General features: G+C 42.0%; 1 protein-coding gene across 2 annotated transcripts in view; it reads right to left on the bottom strand.

Moving 5' to 3' along the window:
• The window catches only part of Neb (nebulin), a 224295-nt gene that overhangs the window by 23746 nt on the left and 175702 nt on the right, over nucleotides 1-24847 (bottom strand). For both annotated transcript variants that reach the window (XM_045147212.1, XM_045147213.1), the window contains 17 exons: nucleotides 24742-24846; nucleotides 24326-24433; nucleotides 21609-21713; nucleotides 19253-19357; nucleotides 18750-18854; nucleotides 17495-17599; nucleotides 17295-17405; nucleotides 16537-16647; nucleotides 16227-16328; nucleotides 16013-16117; nucleotides 10191-10301; nucleotides 9342-9446; nucleotides 8458-8562; nucleotides 6636-6740; nucleotides 4107-4217; nucleotides 3582-3692; nucleotides 2515-2628 (listed from right to left, as the gene is read on the bottom strand). In XM_045147212.1, the coding sequence (XP_045003147.1) occupies nucleotides 2515-2628; nucleotides 3582-3692; nucleotides 4107-4217; nucleotides 6636-6740; nucleotides 8458-8562; nucleotides 9342-9446; nucleotides 10191-10301; nucleotides 16013-16117; nucleotides 16227-16328; nucleotides 16537-16647; nucleotides 17295-17405; nucleotides 17495-17599; nucleotides 18750-18854; nucleotides 19253-19357; nucleotides 21609-21713; nucleotides 24326-24433; nucleotides 24742-24846 (1824 nt within the window). The remainder of the gene's footprint in view (nucleotides 1-2514; nucleotides 2629-3581; nucleotides 3693-4106; nucleotides 4218-6635; nucleotides 6741-8457; nucleotides 8563-9341; nucleotides 9447-10190; nucleotides 10302-16012; nucleotides 16118-16226; nucleotides 16329-16536; nucleotides 16648-17294; nucleotides 17406-17494; nucleotides 17600-18749; nucleotides 18855-19252; nucleotides 19358-21608; nucleotides 21714-24325; nucleotides 24434-24741; nucleotide 24847) is intronic.

Raw genomic sequence — 24847 nt, 5'->3', positions numbered from 1 at the left:
TTTCCCAAGGTTGGGTCTCACTCTAACCCAGGCTGGCCTTAAACTAACATCCATCCTCCTGATACTCCTACCTCTGCCTCCTGAGTGATAAGATTAAAGGTGTGCACCACCACGCCCATCAATATTTCTTTCCTTTTGAAATTCCACAGAAATTTATTTCTATTGTATTTATTGTTTTATATTAAAGAGTGAGATTCAGAAACAAGGTTTTAGCTGCCAAAAGACTTACTAACTACTTAGATATAAGATTTTGGGTATGGGCAAAAGAGAATCAATTAGGTAGCAAAACATGGATTGTTTAGATAAAAGCTATCAGTATGACACATAAGAAAAAGACCCATAGCAACATTAGATGACCAAAGATGTTGTCATAGTTTGAATGGATGTCCCCCCACCCACCCAATATATTCAGGATTTTATTACAGTTTGTGATGTAGATCTGCAGCCCCCTAGCTGAAGGAGGTGTCCCTGTGGGTGGATCCTAGGGTCCAGCCCTAAGGTGTGGTGATGTATTTGGAATTCTGGTATAAAGACATGCAGAGTGCCTGGGTTCTGCTGGAGTTCCTGAAGTGTGCTTGATTATGCTGATGGTAGTGTTGGTTTCTCTCTGCGTGGACTTGTGAAAGTGGACCAGCTGCTGCCATTATGGAGTTTACTGTGGATCTGTAAACTTCAAATAAATCCCTTCTTCCTCCCATAAACGGTGTCTGGTCTGGAGGTTCATCTCAGAGACGTGAGGCTATCTATTATAGATATGTTTTAAAAATTTAGGCCTTGGGCTGGAGAAATGGCTTAGAGGTTAAGGCGCTTGCCTACAAAGCCAAAAGACCCAGATTCAATTTCCCAAGTCCTACGTAAGCCAGATGCACAAGGTGGTACACGTGTTTGGAGTTCATTTACAGTGGTTAGAGGCCCTCGCACACCTATTCTCTCTCCCCCCATCTTGAATAAAAAAAAATTACTTAAATAATTAATTAAAGCTCATGGACATCATCCTTCCTTAAAAAAAAAAAAGATTAAAAAAATTAAGCCTTAAATGGTGTGGTGGCACGTGCCTTTAATCCCAGCGTTTGGGAGGCAGAGGTAGGTGGATCTACATGAATTTGAGGCCACCCTGAGACTGCATAGTGAATTTCAGGTCAGTCTGGACTAGAGTGAGACCCTACCTTGAAAAACAAACAAACAAAAAAATTAGGTCTTGAACTATATCCCCCACTCTTGGTCCCACAGTGAATGCCAACAACCATATGGAAGAAGACCCTCAGAAGAACCAGGGTGGGGGAAGGAGGTCTAGAGTACAACCTTTTCATAAAAAAATCAGTCAAAATAAAAAAAAATTAAAAAAAAAAGGGCTGGAGAGATGGCTTAGCAGTTAAGCGCTTGCCTGTGAAGCCTAAGGACCCTGGTTCGAGGCTCAGTTCCCCAGGTCCCACGTTAGCCAGATGCACAAGGGGGCGCATGCGTCTGGAGTTCGTTTGCAGAGGCTGGAAGCCCTGGCGTGCCCATTCCCTCTCTCTCCCTCTATCTGTCTTTCTCTCTGTGTCTGTCACTCTCAAACAAATAAAAAAATAAAAATAAAAATAATCAGTTAATAAATAATAAAAAATGTTAGGCCTTGAAAACAGAAAAAAGAACCTGAAAATTATTCAAAACATGGGATTCTTTTTTTATTATTGAAAAAATTACAAATAAGGGTGGGAAGGCAGGAGTGCTTGCAAATATGTGTGTGTGTGTGTCTAGGCCAGAAGACAACCTTAGGTGTTATCCTCAGAAACACCGTCCACATTTTTTTTTTTTTTTTTTTTTTTTTTAGTTATCCTGGATATCACTGACTTGGAGATTACAGTTAGGCTAGATCAGATGGCAAGCAAACCCCAGAGATCCACCTGTGTCTACCTCTGCAGTGCTGGGATTACAAATGCAAGCCACCATCCTTGACATTTTTACATGGATACTGGAGTTACAGTCAGTCCTTGTGCTTGAAAATCAAGCACTTTACCACTTTACCCAAGGAACCATTTCCCTACCCCTTAAGCAAAAAGTTCTTACCGAACAAAAAGTGAATTGGAGAGTGGTGGTACACATCTTTAATCCCAGCACTTGGGAGGCAGAGATAGGAGGATCACCAGCCTGGAGCTACAAGCTGAATTCCAGGTCAGCCTGGACTAGAGTGAGACCATACTTCAAAAAACAAACAAACAAAACAAAACAAACAAACAAAAACCCAAAAAAACAAATTAACCAAGAAACCAAGGGTAGGATGGCAAGTCTGCCCTAGACCCAAGTAGCAAGTTTGTCCCCCACCTTGTGCACATTACTTTGAGTGTCTCCAGTGGCTATAAATAAAGAGAAGCAGACAGAGCAGTCTGGCAAAGTCCTCTCACCAAACAAATGTTTAAGGATGCCACTGTAAACATTTCATATCACTACTGACAAGTAGGATGACAGGGGACATCATGTCCTTCCAATTTCCACTCCCTCTCTGAAAGGTGGACATGGCTTAGAAGCACTGACCTGGCTGGCAATGTCAGTAGCGTTCCTGGCCCGCATAAAATCTGGAGTCTCATTGGCCATGGCATTCAGGCCTCTTCCTTTGACTTCCAGCTCCAAGTCTCGTTTGTATTCTTTCTGCAGAAGAATTTTTTTTATTTTACTTAATTTATTTATTAGAGAGAGAGAGGGAGAGGGAGAGAGAGAGAGAATGGGCTTGGCAGGGCCTCCAGACTCAGCAAACAAACTCCTGATGCATGTACCGCCTTGTGCATCTGGCTTACATGGGTACTGGGGAATGGAACCCAGGTCCTTAGGCTTTGCAGGTAAGCACTTTAATCAGCAAACCGTCTCTCCAGCCCCAGAATTATTATTATTATGTTTAAATATATTTTATTTATTTATGAGAAAAAGAGAGAATTGGCACGCCAGGGCCTCTAGCCACTGCAAACAAATTCCAGATACATGCGCCCTCTTGTGCAGCTGGCTAATGTGGGTCCTGGGGAATCAAACAGGGATCCTTTGGCTTTGCAGGCAAACACCATAACCACTAAGCAATCTCTCCAGTCAAGAAGAATTATTTTTAAAGGGGAAAAGGTCACCTAAACTTTTACTAGTAGGTGGTAACAGTACAGAATGAACAAGAATCCACGTGACATGCTATCTTGGTTGTCGCAGGCTGTGTCCTGTTAGCTTCACTGCTCCAGGTGACAGCCTGGAGGCCATGTCAGTCTGCATCAGTCTATCTATGCATGCCAATACGAATGAACAGAAGTGCTGGTATCATCCTTTCTATTAAAGAATTAAGACGGGGAGTAAATGTTAAATTTGCTTTGGTCCACAACTAGGATGAAATTCAGGTGTACTTCAGTATGGTGTGGTGCATATTGACTAGTGGAATTATATCAGGTCATTAGTTATGACAACTGCCATAGAAACATACTATCTTCATGTCTATTCATCAGAATTGGACAAACATTTAATCATGTTGCATGTGAAATTCAAAAACTCTATCGTTCTCATTTTTACAGAACTTGGATAGGAAGAGGGTGTTATGTGAATCATGTGCCTGCAGCTGGCTGTGTTCTGACCTCATTGAGGATTTGAGTGGCGTTCTTGGCTCGTAGCATGTCAGGAGTGTCTTCCATTTCTGTGAGACCCTTTCCACGGATGCTTTCTTCTAGATCTTTCCTGTATTCTTTCTGTATTACAAAATAAAAACAATGTTGACAAGCCTGGATTGGTCTCTTAAGTGATGAGCCAGAGGGGGAAAACCCATAGAAACAAAAATAAAACTCTTCCAATTTTTCATGGATCATGGTTGAGTAAGTTAAGGACATAGATAAAGGCAGGGTATACACTTCATCAGTTAATATTAAGTACCAAAAGACTAGTGATTAATAGAACACTAAAGTAGGCCTATTTTCATTAGATAGTCCATTAAAAAATTAGGAGAATTAACAGGGGTAATAGATTAGACAGTAGTACCAAACACGTGAAATCAACCTGAAAACATGAAGTTAGGTGATGGTGGGTTCAGGGCAGGAACACACCGATGAGTGTCATTAGTGCAATTATTGGATCAAGACGGGAAGAAAAGACCAAGTGGCCACTACCTCGCTTGCTATTTTGGTTGCGTATTTGACATGTAATAAAGCTGGCGTGACTTCCAGGCCAGTCAGGTTTCTGCCTTTAATGGACTCTTCATACTCTTTCCTATATTCTTTCTAATATGAGTAGGAAGAAGAGAGAGAAAAAAAAGAATCTGTTATAATTGATATGTTAGCCCTAGGAAGAACACACGTTCCTTCTGTGTGTGGCCTCTTATATACAAATCTGCTAATGGTCAGACTTCAAACATATCTGATTGTCCTGGAACTAGTTTGTCTGTAGCAAAGCTCCAAGGTAACTCAGTGGTTGAGAAACTTCTTTAATGCCACCCTGCCCACACAATCTGTCTAAGGTTGTGACAAGGGCTAACCCTAGCCAGAGTGGAAGAATGGATGGGCATCAACCCAGAATACACTCTTAGCTGGGTGTGGTGGTGCACACCTTTAATCCCAGCACTCAGGAAGCAGAGGTAGGAGGATCACTGAGTTTGAGGCCAGCCTGGGACTACAGAGTGAGTTCCAGATCAGCCTGGGCTAGGTGAGACCCTACCTCAAAAAAACAAAAGCAATCAAATAAAAAAGAATCCTCTCTCTCTCCTGAAATTGTCCCATCTTTTAATTAATTATTCAATTAATTAACTTGTACACATACACACACACACGTGTGTGTGTGTGTGTGTGTGTGTGTGTGTGTGTGTTTGGCTGTACCAGGTCTCTTGCCATTGCAAAAGAACACCAGACACTTGTGACACTTCTTGTGTCCAGCTTATGTGGATGGCTTGGGAGTTGAACTTGGATGTATAGGCGTTGCAAACAAATGCTTTTACCTGCAGAATCTTCCCAGCTCCATCCTTTTTTTTCAGTTTCAGAATTTGAAGTGACTCAAGTGGGATAAAGCCAGAAAGGACAGCCTGAGGTGACTAAATGTAGAAGTGGCATTTTTCACAATAATAACCTATTTGTTTTCTTTTGGGATGAGATCATACTTTGAACTTCTTTGCTCCTCCTGCCTCGGCCTCCTGAGTGCTGGGACTTCATCTGGCATGTCGTCTTTTTTCTCCTTTTCATTCTCAGCAAACACTAAGCTCCTAGCACGTGCCAGTACTCTGCTAGGCTCTGACATTATGATGCTGAACACATGATCATGTTCCCCTGGGCCCTAGGTTAAGCAGCAAGTGGTTTGTGACCTGATAGTTTAATCACTGAATAGATGAGGTGGACAATGAGCCCAGGACAAGGACTCCTGAGATTTCAGCCATGGTTGGGGAAAAAGCACTCATCTCTCCACACCACCTTCTTTTTAAGCCTGGACTGTGTTGTACCAGAGAGGCTGGGAACAGATGTGAAAGCATGCTCTTATGGCTTTTTAATCTTAGTAGACTTTTAAATTTATAGAAAAGTCACAAGAATAGTATAAGAAACTCTATAGATTTCATTATTCAGATTCACCAGTTATTTGAACTTGTTTCAAACTTTCTATTATCTGGCATTCTATATAACAGGAAACTAAATTGCTACTTTCTTTAAAAAATTATTTGTCTTTATAATTGGAGATCATAAAGATTCCTTCTTTATGAAGGAAGGGCAAATAGGAATTCCAAATAAGCCTGTTTCTCAGAGAAACAGACTTTCTAAGATCCCAAATACAATTATATTCTCCATTTGTGATTAAAAGAAAAATATTTATTTTTTAAAAAACACCTCCACTTTCAATTTTAGAATAGAAAACATGACATTTTGACTTACATTTTGGGATCTTAATCTATCTCTTGATCACTGATTTTGCTTTTATTAGCATATATTGTACAAAACAATGGGATTCATTATAACATTTTCATACATGTGTATAATATACTTTGATCAAGTCCACATATCCCTGTTGCCCTCTCCCTCTCTCTTTTTTCCTCCCTCTGGCTGGTCCTCTTCCCAAATAGTCCTCTATCTGCTTTCATGTCTTTAAAAAATTTCTAGATTCTACATATAAGAGAAGACATGATATTTATCTTTCTGAGTCTGGCTTATTTCACTTAATGTGATGATCTTTTCCTGTGACTCCACCGTGTATGCATATCACATTTTCCTTTTCCACACATCTGTTGATGGGCACCTGGGTGGGTTCCCTAACTCGGCTGGTGAGAACAGTGCTGTGGTAAGCATGTACGTGCACGTATGGAACCTCATTTTACCTGCAGCATTGCAAAGCCAGTGATGCATTTGTGTGGAGGGAACTTTTTACTCAGCAAATGAAAACTCAAACTATATTCAATATAATACATTTTAGTGTTTGGAATATTTGTATTTGAATTTTATGGAAACCATTGTTTAAACAAAATACATAAATACACAATCTACTACTTAGAACATTTAAAAAAATAACGGAACTGTAGGATTTCTGCAGTGAGAAAGATTAGTGATCCCATGTTACAAAGTTACAAATTGGCTATTTGGTACCAGGACGCTGGGATGTTTCTAGGTAGAGCCAATGTTCAGGAGGGTCCTGGCGTCTCTGTGGTGCAATGTTTTTGGAGAACTTACCCCACTCTGCATCTGCTGAGACTCTTTGGCAGTGATGTATGTTGGTGTCTCAAAGTCCAACATGGGCTTTCCTCGCTCCTTTTCATATTTTTCTTTGTATTTCACCTAGTGATAAAAAGTCTGGTTAGGTGGCTCTGCCTGGCAGCTCTCTAGTTAAGATAGGACTAATTTATTTAGACAAGGTCTCGCTATGTAGCACAGGCTGGCCTGGACATAATCCTCTGGCCTCAGCCTCTTGAGTGCTGGAATTACAGGTCAGGACTACTATGCCCATGAAGGAAGAGGACTTGTCAGTTGATATGTTTTGTCCAGAGTTTCCTACCATTTCCAACCAAGGACCTTTTGTTGATGCGTGGCCAGTTATATGTGTGTGGGAAGTGGGGGAAATCACTGCTCTATGACAGGCATACTTATACTTAGAATCAATATGAAGAGACAAAAGAATAACTGATAAGAAGCAGCTATAGGAATGTTGATATACAGAAATGTTTGGAGAAAATTGACCATATATAAGGTTGCATAAGAGCTCTGATGACAATAAATAACATTTGTCAATATTTCTGATAAAAATCCTAAGTTCTTTCACAAGAACTTTTATGAGAGACCTAGAATCTAGACTGCATGAGTAACACACATAGATTTATAAGTAAATAACTCTCTCTGGGTCATGACATTACTGGTCTTAAATTTAATGTATCCAATATAAACTGTTATTATAGAAATGAAAACTAGCTTACAGGTTGACTGAATTGCTGATAAACCCGACATTCTCAAAAGATTGCTAAGTCTATTTTACAAATAAAATTTCCTCATCCTTACAACATATGATTAGAAATAGGGGAATCATATAAATATTCAAATTTCATAGAGAAGAAATTGAAAGACAGAACAAAAAGTCCCTTTTTTCCATATAACATCAATGTCATTGCTCAGCTCAGCTCTGCTGGTTATAATAAAACATGAATAAAAGGCACATGCCCCTTACAAATGACATGAGAATGCTTAATGCCCAAAGGGGAGCTATTGTGGTGATTTTTGTGATAGAGAGGCCACGTGTCAACAAATTGTTTCTTCTGAAAAAATACTATTTTTTGCAAATTTAGGGATTTCTCAGATACCCAGAGACTCCTTCAATGGTAGATGGAATCATGTCACTTCTTTGCTTAAAATCCTCCCAAGACTCTCTGTCCTCCACAGGTGTTTCCTGACTTGGGCACAGACCCAAGAGGCACATCATTAGGGTTACTCCTGGAACATAGCAGTTATGCTTCCAGTCCTGAACGATATATAGCATATATATTATTCCACTATACAAAAGTGCTATTAATATAATAATTTCATGATGTTATTAAATGCAAAGTCCCTTATGGTGGTTTGAATCAGATACCCCCATAAACTCATGTGTTCTGAACGTTTGGTCCCTAGCTCCTGGCAATTTGGGAAGTGGAGCTCTGCTGGAGGAGGTATGTTTCTGGGGTGGGCCTTAGGGGTGTTATAGCCAGCTTCCCCTCTGGTGAGAACTTGGCTCACTCTCCTGCTGCTGTTTCCACCTGCTGTGCAGAAGTGATGTCCAGCCTCTGCTCAGGCTCTCCCCTGTCATCATAAAGCTTGCCCCCCGCCCCCCAGACTGTAAGGCAAAATAAGAACTTTCCTCCCATCAGCTGCTTTTGGTCAGGTGCTTAATCCCAGCAACCAGACAGTAACTACAACACCCCTCTACATTTGACTACTTTCTCAAATGATGGCATAACTCTTTAGGGTGGAAGTCATACAGTTTTCTGACATTGGAATACACTTGATGGTGAGGCAGCCAGTCACTTACTATACTCTGGAGCTCCGTGGCCTCTTTTAGATGCAGCTGCTCCAGGTTGTCAGGGATTGTGTGGTAATGGCCTTTGCTCTTCTCATAGTTCTTCTTGTACTGGTACTGAGGGGAAGCAGCAAAGAAATCACATGGGGGTTTGGGAATCTGCTGGCATTCAGCCTTTCTTGGAAGATTAACTGCTTTCTCAGAAGCCTTGCCAAAGGAGGCAGAGGGCTGGGCTAAAAAAACACTCCAACAACTAGAGATTCAAGTTCAGTATTGCCCATTAATACCAGATGCAAACATTCAGGCTGTGTGGCTTATTCATAGCAGAAGAAACTGTTTTAGATAGTAGTTTTTTTTTTTTCTTAAATTTTAATTTACTTGCAAAGAGAGGGAAGGAGGGAGAGAAGGAGAGAGAGAAAAAGAGAGAGGATGGGGACACCAGGGCCTCTTGTCAGTGCAAAGAAGCTCCAGATACATACATCATTTTATGCACCTGGCTTTCCATGGGTATTGGGGAATGGAACCCAGGCTGTCAGCCTTTGTAAGCACTGAGCCATTTCTCCAGCCCCCCCCCTTCTTATGTCTTAGGAGAAGTGAATCTGTCTCCCCCACACATGAGAATCAAAACCAGAGCTCTGAGTGTGCTAGGCAAGCACTCTACTACCCCTGAGGTACCTCTCCAGCTCAAGCAGGAACATTTTTACATTCACAGAGGCATTGTAGTCAGTGGGAGAATTGCCGGATTAATGTAATTTGGAGGAATTTTATGAAATAGAAGAACTTTGTCATAAATCTGTTGTGTCAGTAACAGAGAAGGAGACCTTGGGAGCTCAGATAAGGAACTGAGTTGCAAATGGTTGAAAGGAATAGTTTCCAGAACAAATGGCAGAGCTTACAGAACTGGCAAGCTGGCTTGTGTTCAGGACATGATGCATTATCAGAGATTCCTTCATGTCGGTCACAGGTTTATGAAGTTTCTTCAGGTCAGCCTTATATTTTACCTGGTTTAGGGGAGGGGAGCAAATCACATTCAACAGACTATGGAAAACAGCACTAATGGAAATCATAGCAAGATATCCCCTCACAAAACAAATATTCAAGATAGATGTCCAAAACTAAAAATAATAAAAAAAAATCACTGTATCCAAAAAGTGGAAACAATGCAAGTGTCCATCAACAGCTAAATGGATAACAATAAACGTAGTATATACATACAATGAAATGTTATAGTCATAAAATAGTTCATAAAATGCTATGCTGAGTAATGTGGCAGACACAAAGAGAAATATTTTATGGGTCTAATTACATGCAATCTACAAAATAGGTAAAGTCGTAGAAACAGAGAGGTTGCCAGGAGCTAAGGGAAGAAGGGCAGAAAGGTGCCTAATGGTTATTGGCTTTTAAAAATATTTAATCTATTATTAAGCAGAGATAGCAAGAGGGAGAGAATGGGAGATCTTCTAGCCACTGAAAACAAATCCCAAATACATGCACTACTTTGTGCATCCAGCTTTACATGGGTACTGGGGAATCAAATCCAGGTTGTTAGGCTTTGCAGACAAGTGCCTTAACCACTTAACAGCCTCTCCAGCACCAGTTACAGGCTTTTGGTTTGGGGTAAGGAAAGGTTTTTGGAAGCAATGGAGGTTACTGAACAGCACTGTGAATGTGACCAGTGCTGAATTATACACAAAAGTGACCAAAAGGGCAAATGTCATGTATATTACCACCACTAAAGAACGTACCTCACTTGCAAGGTTGTTAGCATCTTTCATGGTTTTGTAGAGCTGGCTCTCTTTGGGATTGTATTTTGGTGTCTTGCCTTTCTCTTTGTCGAAATTTTCTCGGTATTTAACCTAACAACAAATGAAAGCATCTAAATTACTCCTGAAAACCAGCTAACTTGGGTACTAAGGAACACTGGAAACACAAACAGTGATGAATGTGCCTATGTTTTATGTATAAAGATCATATCATTTACTAACCAAAGGTGACATTTATAAGAGTATAAGAGGGCACTAGTGCTGGGCATGGTGGTGCACACCTTTAATCCCAGAGCTTGGGAGGCAGAAGTAGAAGTAGTGCCATGAGCTCAAGGCAGGCCTAGGACTACAGAATGAGTGTCAATCAGTCTGGGCTAGAGTGAGACCTTACCTTGAAACCCTCCCCTGCCAAAAATATTTGGGGCTGGAGAGATGGCTCAGCTTGCTTGCAATGCCTGACAGCTTGGGTTCAATCCCCCAGTACCCACCTAGAGCCAGATGCACAAGGTGGCACATACATCTGGAGGCTCTGGTGCATGTATACTCTAATTGAAAATAAATAAATAGTTGAAGAATTGGGACAATAGATAATCAAGTGTTACAGTTTTGGCTTTGCTTATTGTATTATCGAAAGGTAAGAAAAAATAATTACAGGCTTGGGCATATGGCTCAGTGTTGAGCGCTTGCTACTTAAACATTAGGGCTGAGACTGCCTGAGTTCCACTTCCCAGAGCCTATGTAAAAGCAGCTGGGTATGAAAGCTTGATGAGGTGGCACACACCCTTGAATCCCAAGGTAGGAGGATCTCTGTGAGTTTAAGGCCACCTTGAGACTACATAGTGAGTTGCAGGTCAGCCTGGGCTGGGCTAGAAGGAGACCCTAACTTGAAAAATCAAAAAAAAAGAAAGAAAGAAAGAAGAAGCTGTGCATGGCTGTGCATATCTGTAATCCCAGTGTGTGTTGGGGGCAGGCCAGAGAATCCCTGGGGTTCACTGACCAAAAATGGCAGCTCTGGGTTGAGGGAGAGACTCGTTTCAAGGAAGTACATAGGTAAGTGGTAAAAAGAGCACCTGGAGTTCTCCTCTGGGCTCTGCATGCACACGCAGTATGTTCGTGCAGACACACACATGCCTGTACAAAAAAACCTCGTGTATTTTTTTCAAATAAAAAGTATGTGAAAAAGGTTTGGGATAAATAGAGAGAAGCAATCTAATGTGCTTGACTTGGTGTGTTTATTGGCTTTGCTAACTAGCAAAACCCCAAATACCTTAGATCTACTGTAAAGTCTTGGAAGAGGGGTTACAAATAATATCAAATATTAAGTAGCAGGAATCTGCTGAGCTAGAAGAATTTATTATTATTTTAAAATAATACTTTGGCTATATCATTTTATATTTTTTTAGACTTGGCAAAATTGCTGCATTTTAAAAAAAGATCAGAGCTGGGCATGGTGGTGCACGCCTTTAATCCCAGCACTGGAGAGGCAGAGGTAGGAGGATCACTTTGAGTTCGAGGCCGTCCTGAGGCTACATAGTGAATTAAAGGTCAGTCTGAGCTAGAGTGAGACCCTACCTCAAAAAAACAAAACAAAACAAAAAAAAAAATCAAAGGTCAAGGATTAATAGCTTCAAGTATTCGATTTGAAGTAAGGAAAAATTGAGATACTCTAATGAGAAATGCAAGGTTAGATATACGTTTAGGATGCATTATATAAAGGATTAAATAACATCAATGTTAAAAACAAGCACAATGCCTACCACTAATAGTTGCTCAATAAATCTGGTTCAAATGAATGAAAGGAAGAGAAAGTCATTATGTCTGGGGAAAATCTTTAAAAAGGATGTTTTACTCATAGGAAAATTCAACCAATAACTGAGTGATGGAAATTTTTCCTTATTGAAAATCAGCTTTAGTCAATGATATTTGAAAAGTAAGTCCAGGAGTGGAATTCAACTAGTTATTCACACTGGGAAGAATGAAAATAAGCTAAGAAGGGAAGTTGTCTGACCTTTGGGGAAACCTAGTTTCTGTTATTGGTCATATAAAAGTCTTAGTCACAGAGATCCTCCTACCTCACCTCCCGAGTGCCGGGATTAAAGACGTGTGCTATATGCCCAGTGAGAAAAATATTTAATTTCTTCAGAAAGAAGAAGCAGTTCCATTTGTGTCACTTCACTTTTTAAGTTAATTCTGAATTAAAATTTCAAGCTTTTAATTCAAAACTAAAAGAAGTATATGCCTCGTTTCTTCGCCAGAAGGCTGTCAAGCCAGTGCAGCCTCGCACCGCGCGCATCTGATTGGAGCTGAGTCAGCGCATCAGGCCCTGCTTCAACTGGGTCTCTAAAACTGCCACAGGATGCAGCACTTTGGCATCACTAGAGTGGTAGTGGGCCAGGGGTGGTAAGACTGGTGACACTGCATACTTGTGGCATTTGGAACTGTCAAATTCTACTTCTTGTTCACCATGGAAGCCTGTGAGAAAGCCAGGATGCCATGTACTAGCCAGAGGCGGGCAGAACCGGGGCGCTGCCATCCCACCAGGCTCAGATGTTGGGCCTGCTATGGATGCAGTGTGGGAAAGTGATTATGAATTTGATTTCTTTCCAAAGTTTCATTGTATTTATCAGTTTAACATGTAATGGAGGGGGTATATTGAATTATATATTGCTACTTGTAAAGACTGACAAACAGTCCCAAATAGAAAATTTTACAAAGGATGAAAAAACTATGAGGGAAAACATTTTGAGTAATTTGTTCTTTTAACTCACAGTAAGTATATCTAAACTGTTGATGACACTAAAGTGCCAGCCTTAAATGTGTGAAATAGCAAGAGTGGCAAATAACTTCAGAAGAAGCAGAGGTGTGATTGAAGATGAGTCTCAATGCAAGATTTGTTTAGATATAAAATATATATATATATATATCTTTGGTTTTTCAAGGTAGGGTCTCACTCTAGCTCAGGCTGACCTGGAATTCACTCTGTACTCTCAGGGTAGCCTTGAATTCACAGCAATCCTCCTACCTCTGCCTCCTGAGTGCTGGGATTAAAGATCACCATGCCTGGCTTAAAAAATTATTTATTTGTTTATTTTCAAGCAGAGAAAGACAGAGAGAAGAGATACACACATGCACAGACAGATAATGGATGTACCAGGTCATCTAGCCACTGGAAACCAACTTTAGATGCATTTGCTACTTTGTGCATCTGACTTTATGTGGGTACTGGAGAACCAAACTTGGGTTCCTAGTCTTTTCAGGAAAGTGCTTTAACCTCTGAGCCATCACTCCAACCCTAGATTTTAAAAAATATTTTATTTATTTATTTGTTTATCTATTTATTTATTCACAAGCAGAGAGAGAAGAGAGACAGACAGAAAGACTAGGAATGCCAGGGCCTCCAGCTGCTGCAAATGAACTCCAGATGCATGTGCCACTGTGTGCATCTGGCCTTATGTGGGTACTGGGGTATCAAACTCAGGTCATTAGCCTTGGTAGGCAAGTGCCTTAACTGCTGAGTCATCTCTCCAGGTCTAGGTTTTTTTATTTAAAAATTTCTTTCCTTATTTTATTGAATAAATTCATTTTCACTTCATCTTTTTATTTAGCCAAGTATCAGCAGCCAAAGATATACTTGGAGGCCACTTCCATGTCTAGTCTATCTTCCTGTTCTAGGTATGTTCCATAAGGACAGTTTCATGGAGAAAAAGAGGTTGCATGCCCAAGTGTATGCTTCAGCAAATCTCGATAGCATTCTACATGTTCTGACACAGAATCACTAGAAAAAGGATCAACTTGTGTCAGTCATCTGACCAAGGCCAAGGAAGCAGGCACAAGAAAAAAATGAAATAGGTACTGGCTCACTGGAGTCAGTCTTACATCACTAATGAATATTAATTTTCTTAAGATGCCTCAGCATAGGTGTGCTACAAGATATACACCATGCCCACATCCTTTTCTGTGGCTCTTGAGGTATTCTGCTTAGAGTATGCAGCAAGATAGCCAAGTCAGAATGGGAGAAGCGCACATGGCTGAGGTCTTATTGGGCCATGGGCAATGCTAAGAAGGTATCTAACCCAAAGCAAATATTTCACAGGAGGTAGCCTAGGAAGAGGAGCTCACAAAGGGGTCTGACTAGGTCTTTATAACACAGGATTTACTTAGGATTTGAACTATGTGTCCCTTGGTTTTCAAAAACATTGATGTTTTAAAAATTTACACACCAAAATAATTTGTTTTTAGTCTGGTAAGAATATAACCTTGTAGTTTAAACTCTTTTAAGGTTTGGAGAGACTTTATTAGATTAAGAGAAGGAAAGAGAAGAAAGTATAGAGAGCACCTGCCCATGAGAAGGCAAGAGAAAGAAAAAGCCCTCTAATAACTCTACCTCCCATGTGCTGGGATTAAAGGTGTGCGCCACCACACCCAGCTTCTTACTACGTATTATTAATTTAGGAGATTGCACTATTTTTTAAAAAATGTTTTGTTTATCAGAGTGAGAGAAAGATAGAGAAAGAAAGAGAAAGGTGGGTAGAGAGAATGGACGTACCAGGACATCCAGCCACTGCTCATGAACTCCAGATACATGCACCACCCTGTGCATCTGCCTTACATGGATCCTGGGGAATTGAACCTGGGTCTTTAGGCTTCACAGGCAAGCACCTTAACCGCTGAGCCATCACTCCAGCCTGACACACTATTTCTTATTAGTCATTTTGTGTCTTGTCTCAAATGGTTATGAGCCAATTAATTTATAATAAAATGGTGCACACATATTTAAAATATAAATTCTATAATTAAATATGTCATATTAGTCCTCAGTCTTCAGAGAGTCTTCAGAGTCTTCCCTTTGTTTTCTCATAATTACAACTTATTTTAATGTTTTGTCACATAATAATATTGCTTTATATCTTTCCAAAAATTGGGACCCATGTTTGGTATTTCTGGAAGTCAATATACACAACCAAATGTATCTCAAACCTATTTCTTCAAACAAATACTTGAAGAGCCTGGACCATGGGGATGAAGCTAGGATTTCCAAGCTGGAGGAGAGAGAACATGCTCTTGAGCTGAAGTCCTTTGGGACCATGGGTTGGTTGTCCTGAGAGCGCTGGTGGATAATATTGCATCTCTGAACTAAAGTCTGAACACCTGTCTAAACTTAGGGTACTGTAAGTAACAGGTCAGCAAGGGAAATTAGGGACCATATGGCAGTCATCTTTGGGCAACACATTTCTGAGACAGTCTTCTCAATAATATAGAATCTGGCAGAATGAAGCCTTGTCCTTATATCTGGAATAAGAACCTGTTACACCAGACTCTATTATTTATCCATGATGACAGAGTGTGAAGACATTTTCTCCGCCCTAGTTCAGCATGTCTAGCCTTGGCATTCAGTATTTGTATGCTGAATGAGAGAAAGGTCCTATTGTCTGATTGGGTTGTAGAAATAGTGTTCCATGACTTTTGCATGTTAACCAGTCTTCCATGGGCCCTCATGTATGAATTAGATTCTCCAGATTAAAAACTTCCTGCTTCGGAAGAAGTCCCTTTTGTCACATGGCAGTAGTTCATGCCACAGACAACTGGAAATGTACTCATACAGGGGGGTGTGAAGGATGAGAAAAGCCTAGACTGTTAGAGAGAAATGAGTCAAGATGCTCAATACTTTCCAAGGTGCTATGGGGCAACTTAAGAGCAAGTATCACTTTGGTTGTTAAGATAGCACTTTCCCTCTGGGAGTTGCTTCTTAGTGCAAGGTTTTAAAACTGTCTTACATTCGAGTCACCACCTCCCATCTGCGTTACCTGGCTGCTCAGTCGGGCTGCCTTCTTGGCCATCTCGATGTCTGGACGGCCAAGCATACTCAGCCCATGGCTGGCTTCCTTGCGGTGCTTGGCTCGGTACTCCACCTGTGTTGGAGAAAAGCCGGATAAGCAGCGCAGGCTTGGTGAGCAATGCCTTGCACTGCTTGTTTACAGTAGCTACTGGGGACTGGGGACATTTTCTTGACACTCTTACCTCACTGGCCTGTTTGGCTGCCTGTGTGGCCTTCTTGATGTCTGGGCGGTCAGCCACCGTAGTATAATGAAGATTCTCTTTGGCATCTTTTTTGTAAGCAACCTTATTTGGAGAAGGACATGCTTACTCACTTGAGGTCCACTATTTTTCCAAAAGTCCTCACTAAACACAAGCAACCTTTTACTGAAGTAAAACCAAACCAACTCCCACCACTGTATTTTATAAACCACCAGATGGAGGAATCATGGGACCAGGAGCATGCACCCACTTTCTCAAATGCGCCCTGGGCATGAAGAGAAGGGACACGTACGTCACTCTGCTTTTTGGCCACGTCCATGGCATGCTTCACTTCTGGAGGTTCCTGCATGATGGAGTAGTTGGACCTCCCTTTCTCTTTGACAAACTTCTTTTTGTAATTTGTCTAAACAGAGTCAACATTACTCATGTGAGAGGAGGAAGGTGGAAACAAAGTTGACCTACTTGAACTCTGAAAAGATCACTAGGAAAGCCCAGGGCTTCCCGCTTGCATCAGTTTGGGACTTAGAGCTCTGACCCATTTCTAGCCCTTCTGTGTGTTTTCTGCCTTGAAACTCGATACGAGAATCATCCATCAAGCTTTAGAGAACTGAATGCACACAAGTGGAGCTCTTATTCATAGTTCCTACCTTTAAGTACACATAACACCATATCAGAATCACAGGCTAGAATGGCACAATCATGACAGCTTACTGACAGTACGGTGGGCAGAGATTACTTGAGGTACACCGGTGACTTTCTCCAAAATCGTCCAGCAGGTCAGGGATGGGAGAGGCCACTCTTAGTTGACACTGCCCCTCCCATTGGCACCATTGTTAGTTATATCTTCTAACATGCCTTGCAAGCAAATCTGTATCTGGCCTCATTGGCCCAATTGAGATGCCAATACTGAATCTGGCAAACTAGGATTTCAAGTTAGGATTGCTATGGAGACATCCACAGTAAGACAGAAGCGACCCAAAGGAAAGCAATGGTAGCTGGCTCTCCCCTGATTCCCTGCTACTTCCCAGGGCTCTGTGAATTGTCACTTACATCACTGACATGCTTGGTCACGGCCTTGACATGAACTGTGTCACGGGTCTCTGGCAGGGTCGTGTATGAGCCCTGGGCCAGGTGCTTCTTGACGTGGGCCTTGTACCTGTTCTGAGGGGGCGCACAGAGAGCTGGTTAAGGACTTTGCCTGGGGCTTTGGTCTGAGATGATGCGAAGCCTATGGGCTATGGGAGGGTTACCTCAGACACCAGACCACTAACAGTCTTTGCCAAGAGGATCTGCGGGGTGTCAGGCACAGCATGACAAGTGCCTCTTTCCTTGACATGTTTCTCTTTGTATTTCAGCTGTGGAAGAGACAGAAAGGTGAGGGAACATTTCTTTACCTTCTCCATGTATCCTGCACATTTTTATTTAGCCCCAGAGAACTAGGCATAGCCAAGAGAATAGCACCCTCATAGAAAGGGCACACTAAACTCAACAAAAAGCATTTGATGTTTGGAAATCCTGGGACAAGAGTCAGAAGAGGATTTTCCTTATCACTTTCAAGTTGAGGACTTAGCAACAGTCAGGATCTCATGATGGGCTGGAGAGATGGCTTAGCAGTTAATGTGCTTGCCTGTGAAGCCTAAGGGCCCAGGTTCAATTCCCCTGTACCTATGTGGCCCACATAAGCCAGATGCACAATGTGTTGCATGCATCTAGAGTTCATTTGCAGTGACTGGAGGCCCTGGTGTGCCCATTCTCTCTCTTTTTCTCTAGCTGCCTTTTTTTCTCTCTCTCAAATAAATTAATAAAATATATTTTTTAAAAAAGGTGTGTGCCATCATGCCCAGCCCCCCCGCCTCAAAAAAAAAAGTTCTCACGATGGCTCTTCATACAGCTGGGCTTCAGTTCCAAGCACTCTCCCATAGGTCAACAGCCATGGGAAGCATTACCCTTCCTCTTTTTTTTTTTTCTTTTTTTCTTTTTTTTTTAATTTGAGAGCAACAGACACAGAGAGAAAGACAGATAGAGGGAGAGAGAGAGAATGGGCGCGCCAGGGCTTCCAGCCTCTGCAAACGAACTCCAGACGCGTGCGCCCCCTTGTGCATCTGGCTAACGTGGGACCTGGGGAACTGAGCCTTGAACCGGGGTCCTTAGGCTTCACAGGCAAGCGCTTAACCACTAAGCCATCTCTCCAGCCCTACCCTTCCTCTTTTAGACGACTGGAAGAGCTTGATCCCACAGACAGGAAATGACAATAATTTCCTTATGACTCCTGATAGACGTTCAACTTCTAATCATGCTAGGTAGATTGCCTGGTGCAGTATAAGCCCATAACCATACCTGGGCTTAACAGCACTTGCCCAGCACGCCACTTGTGCCCACTGAGGGCAGGGCCATGTTTCATGACACCAGTGAGCTCCTACTGAGGATCCTCCTGTCCTGCCCTGGGGACTGTGATGCAGATGACCTGAGTCAGGGAAGAAACCATGCAAGGGACTGGATACTTACATCACTTTCTATTAAAGAATTCCTGAGGGCCAGCACCATGTCCTTATCATCAGTGACAGAAAGCTTGCATCCTTTGAGGAACTCTCGGTCCAGCTTATATTCAAACTGTGACAAGAAAGCAGGGGTAGAAGGAGCAGATCAGAGCGCTGGGAGGAAGAAAGCTGGCCATTTGATTGGTTCCAAGGAGAACCCTCTTACTGGGACAGCCCTTCCCAGAGCGAGGGGAGAGGCTTTCTGGTCTTTCACTATTACCACACACTGCACCCCTTTCCAGCCCAGGAACCAAGCCTTAGTCTCCCATCCAGGCTCTCCCTTGTCTCAGTATTCTGTGGTCTTGGAATCTGGACCCAGCAGTCAGAGCACAGGCTCAAGGGCCACGTTTGCTTCTTGAACTTGCCTCTCGCTCCCCTCAACCCTCCTCCTGCTTGGATCTCAAAAATGAGCTGGAGTTAGCACCCCTGCAGTGGGTACTGCAAGAACCAGGTCTACATGTCCTCACTTACGTCACTCTGCTGCAAGGATGACTTGGCAGCCTGGATGAAGTCGGGCCGGTCAGGCGTCCACTTCCAGAAGGCTTTGTTGGCTTCATACTGCCTTTTGTAGTCCAGCTATTAAGCATGACAGAAAGATACCACTTCACTCAGCTGAGTTCACAACACACAGGGCACAGAGTTTCACATCCCACAGGCCATGGTTCTCAGCATGGCAGAGCCTCATTGACGTTTCTGTGTAAGTTATGCAGCTAGGCAGCCACTCAGGTCATCTGTTGACACTTTTTGTCCCCTAAATGGGGCTAACACTTTGAAAGACCTTTGAGTGAAAAGATTCTACAATCTTTATTTTATTTTTATTTTTTGTAATTGTTTTATGATGCAGAGGGAAAGTGAGAGAATTGTTGCATCAGGGCCCCTAGCCACTGCAGTAGAACTCCAGGCGCATGTACTACCTTATGTGCGTGTAACGTGTGCTTGCATCATCTTGTGCATCTGGCTTATGTGGGACCTGAAGAGTTGAACGTGGGTCCCTTCACAGGCAAGTGCCTTAACCACTAAGCCACTTCTCCAACCTTCTACAATCTTTCTTAAATGTCAGTCCTCCTTTATCTTCAGAGTCAAGCATCTGTTAACTGGTAGATAAATTTAGGCTTACAAATACTTAGGCTGTACCAGAGCTTTTCTAATGCTTTACAAATTATATATTCAAATGTTACAAAACTTGGTACTATGAGCAACTTAATCTTCCTCATGCCTTCATGAAACAGAGCTGAGGGACTCCTTAAGAGAGTTAAGCGAGCTTCCCAAGATAAGGCAGGCATCAGTGATTGAGCTGAGATTCAAACCTGGGCTGCCTGGTTTAGAGGCACTTGCATTCTTCTTAACTCCTCAGGGTTCAAGACTCGTGGCTGAGACCCTCACAACCAGACCCACAGAAAGTTGAGGCTCTTTGGGAAGGGCCATACTTTTTTCTTGCTTTTGAAAAATTAAGGAATAGTTTATATACAACACACACATCTATGTATATTATTTATTTACTTACTTACTTATTTAATCTTTCGTAGCCCCAGGTTGCCTCAAAATCACTATGCAGTAGAGGACAGCCTGCACTTCCCAAGTGCTGGGATTACAGGTGTGTGCCCCACCACACCCAGCGTTTCTATGTGTACTCGTTAGTGATGGCTCTCCCCGCCATTTTATTATGAAAAATTTCAAACAGAAAAGAGTGTGGAGGGTATAACAGGCCACCTGTACAGCTACCACCTGGATTCCACAACATTAATTTGACCACGTTTGCTTTCCCACATCTATTTACCTACTGTCAACCTGTTCCAAAGACACTAGCAATTACCTGCCAGCATCCATAGGCATTTCGGTCCACTAACTCTGATAAATGGGTATTTATGGCAGAAATAGGAATTAGTTGGATTACCAAAGCTTCATTACTTTAATTATTTACATATTTTCGAAAATCAGTGCCCATCTAAATGCACAAAATGGTTTCAGTGGTGAAGGTTTTAAGATGCCTCAGCCAAAAATGCTTCAATGTGGGAAGGTCTAAGCAGGTGGAAGGTCCAGGCTAATCTCTGATGATGGCAAGCCACTCCAATGTCTCCTCCTTCAGAAGTGGGCTCTAGATTACAGCCTGGGGCAAGAGGAGCACGTGGAATGAAAGATGCAGTGGTATTTCCCAAAACTCAGCCTTCATTTCATAGTTAACTGTCCTACTTCTCAGCCACCTACCACAGAGGCTGAATGGGTGTGTACCATGTGTGATCCAAGGGGAGGCCATTCACAAAAGACCAGAGATAGCATTTGGACTTAGCATCATTTCTTGTTCTTCTGTGGCCCAGCTCCTGATCTAGACAGACATAGTTCAGTCTTCCAAAGAGAAGGGAATGGAGCCATATGTCTACATAAGTGAACACACCCTCATGTGTCTGAGTAAGTCAGTGCATCCCCATCAGGCCACAGGATGGTTCAAATGGAAATTCAGTAATCTCTCAAACTCATGTTGGAATTCAGCCACCACTGTGCTGAAGTTAGAGTGCAGGATCTTTAACAGGTGACTTGTTTTAGGAATGTGGAAGCTTTCTGTTACTGCAGGGGACAGTTAATCATCTCAAGAGTAGCCTTTTGCTCTCTCAGTTTTCTTCAAATGTTCCCTGGCCCTTCCACTTTCTGCCATGGGATGATGTGGGAAGAAGGGTCATACCAGATACCAGTACATGCTCCTGGACTTTCTTGTCTGCAGAATTGTAAACGAAACAAATTTCTGTCTTTTATAAAAGCACCCAGTCTTAGGTATTCTATTATAACAGTGAAAAACCAGACTGATTTGCTTGGGGGAATTCATAAAACTCACATTGGTGTTGACTTTGTAGGCATCCTTGGCTGCTTTGATGTGAACAGCATCTGGCTTAATGGTGCAATTGGATTTATTTCTTTGGTAAACTTCTTTATATTTCAGCTGTGTGAGGAAACAGAGCAATGAGTTTAAGCTAAAAGTAGTCTATTAAGCATTTTACAAACAAGTAAAAACTGTGGTTATAATATATAATACTCCTAAAAACTCTGCTAAGAAGGAAAGATGCAGCTATACAAAGATGTACCTTCTTAATTCAGATCTTAATGCAAGCTCCTAGACGTGTTGAGTGTGGTCACCAGTGTGGTGGGCTTGTTCTGGAAGGGTCAGCTGGCAGCTCTTCATGTATGCTTCCCCTTCCATTGCAGAACATTCCAAAACTGCTGATCAGGCTAGGCATAGAGGCCTGTGCTCCCTTGGTTCTCCCATAGTTCTTCCTGTTACCATGTCACAGCACAACCATTCCTTTACCTGCATGTTCTCTCTAGTAAGATGAACCCTTTCAGGACTAAGGTTTTGTGCCACCCACCATCTCATTTCCAGTGTCCGGCACATGAGTTCTTGGCAGATGACCGAACCAAAAGACACAGTTAATCACTGCTGTCTGTGCAAGAGCTCTGTCTGGAAAGTTCTGTGTGAGGGTGATGGTCTTTACTTCTGTAGGCCCAACAAATAATTTCCTTCATCTTGGGCCTGGGACTTCAACATACTTTTGCTTCTCCTAAATTTCATAGTCCTGGAGTGCAATCTGGGCTTTCTCACTAACTACTGGGGAAAGATTCCAGGTTCTAATGTGATTAAGGCCAAAGTGAACTGTTCTAAGGAAGGAATCAGAATTTACAAACTTAATATTTGACTTTATTACAGAGCTAGTTTGCTATTATACTAATCAATAGCTTTAGAGAGAAGTCCTATAAAATAAATGTTTTTCATCAGTATCCCAGGAATTCTAACTATTTGGAAGTTTGAGGAAATGGATATAAAGGTTTCATCTTTCCACAGTGCTAGGGAATGGGCTGTTCTGTCCATGAGGTCAGACTGAGAGATGCTTATGAGTATCTGATGTTCATGTTTTCAGTATCAAAACTTCTTTGAACATATTTCTAATATGTGATATACCATTCCACATTACCCAGATGTGTTTGGTGTTTTTTTTTTTTTTTGTGGTAATTCAAGGTACCCAGTGTGACATATTTATTAACCTAATAGAGGACCCTCGCTCACAGCTATGCTCAAGGCTTTGGGACAGGGATGTGGCATATCATAGTGAGCTCTATTGTTCTTTCTGGTGCCCTAAGTTCATATAGCCATGAACTTATTTAAAATATTGACTGTAGGGTGTGGCGGCCTATACCTAGAATCCCAGCACTCACGAGACTAAGGCAGAAGGATCACTGTGAGTTATAGGATAACCTGGGAGCTAGTGAGTTTGTCTCCAAAAAAACCCTAATTTTTTAAAAGAAATTAAAAATACTAAATAAAATATTAAGTCTATTTTTCAACCAAAATAATGAGTTCTAACCAAAGAATTAAGTCAAATATCTGCTTTTGTTTTTTGAAAATAAGGTCTTTCTATGTAGCCCAGCCTGTCTTTGAACTTGTAATCCTCCTGCTTGCTCTAGCTTCCCAAGTGCTAGGATTTATAGGCATGTGCTGTCACACCAACCTAAAGCTAAATACTTGAAAATTTACATATATGCTTTTTCCTCAAAATCATAGTATAACATAACAGATAAAGCATTCTTGGCATTTGTTGCTTATTTTTATTCATTTGAGAGTGACAGAGAGAAAGAGAGAGAGAAAGAATGGGTGTGCCAGGGCCTCCAGCCACTGAAAATGAACTCCAGGTGCATGCACCCCCTTGTGCATCTGGCTAACATGGGTCCTGGGGAATGGAGCCTTGAACCAGGGTCCTTAGGCTTCACAGGCAAGGACTTAACCGCTAAGCCATCTCTCCAGCCCCATTCTTGGCATTTGTATCACTTTGCATTTTTAGAATGGACTCGACAATGTCTCCCATTTCAGTGCTCTTGTGCAGTGTGGCTTTGCCATCTCATCCACAGTGGGTGAGGATCTCTTGCCATAGCTTGGATCTGGAATGTCCCTTGAAGGCCTGTGTGTTAAGGGCTTATTACCCAGATTATGGTGTTATTCGTAAGTGGTAGACCCTCTAATAAGTGCAGCCTGGGCTGGAGAGATGGCTTAGTGGTTAAGGCATTTGCCTGTGAAGCTTAAGGACCCATGTTCAATTCCCCAGGACCCATAAAAGCCAGATGCACAAGGGAAGTGTGCTCCACCATGCCTGGTTTGATATTATCTTAAGATAAACCAACACATTATAACTTGGGTGAAGTCATATTTGACCTGACCAATATCTATGTCATTTCCTCTGACAAAATATGCAGGGATCTATTTGGTCCTTCTTTGGAGAACTATGCTCTGTCACTAAGTTTTCTTCCAAAATTGTACTGTGTGCCACTACAGATATGCCTGCCTTTTCCCATCAGTTTCATAGCACTTGGGAGTGGTTCACATACACAGAGACTGGGTCCTGGAAGAGCCTCCTTGAATGTTCTGGCAACTGCTTAGCTGAGCCTAGTCAGCTCACAGTAAGGCACTGAGATGTCAAATGGTTATTATACAGAAATGGGCTACTGACCAAGTTCTATCACTCTGAGCCCAAGATGAGGGGTACTCAAGAGCCACCTGGTACTTACATCGCTGACTTCATCTTTCACCTTGCGGACGTGCAGCAGCATAGGTGTGTCGTGGATGGTGATGTAGCCTCTGGGTTTAGCCTTGTTGTATTCTAGTTTATAAAGGATCTGAAGGAGATTGAGAAGCAGAAAGGTACAATGCTGTGTTTCTCAACTTACAGTGTAAGAATAGAAATGCAAATGAATGCGAAGGAGAGGTGCTGTCTGCTAAGGACCATGTCTTCCTCTGTAGGCATTTGCCAATTTGAAAGCAACCAGCGCTCACGGTGACAGAACAGCCCGTTGTGTAGCAGATGGGCAGCATCCCTGCCTCCCTCCCACTCAGCGGTAATTGACTCTCAGACACATGATCTAAACCAGCCCTCTGAGCTTGCAAATGCCTGACTTTGAGTGCCACTGGGGCTTTGTGAACTTACGTCGCTGATTTGTTTGTTGACTCTTGTCATACGCAAGTGCTCTGGAGTGTCCACAACTGAGGTGAATTTGTCCTTAGACTTTTCATATTTTTTCCTGTACTTGATC

The sequence above is a fragment of the Jaculus jaculus genome, chromosome 4 (genome assembly GCF_020740685.1).
Source record: "Jaculus jaculus isolate mJacJac1 chromosome 4, mJacJac1.mat.Y.cur, whole genome shotgun sequence".
Taxonomy (NCBI): Eukaryota; Metazoa; Chordata; class Mammalia; order Rodentia; family Dipodidae; genus Jaculus; species Jaculus jaculus.
This window is presented reverse-complemented; position numbering and strand designations above follow the sequence as displayed.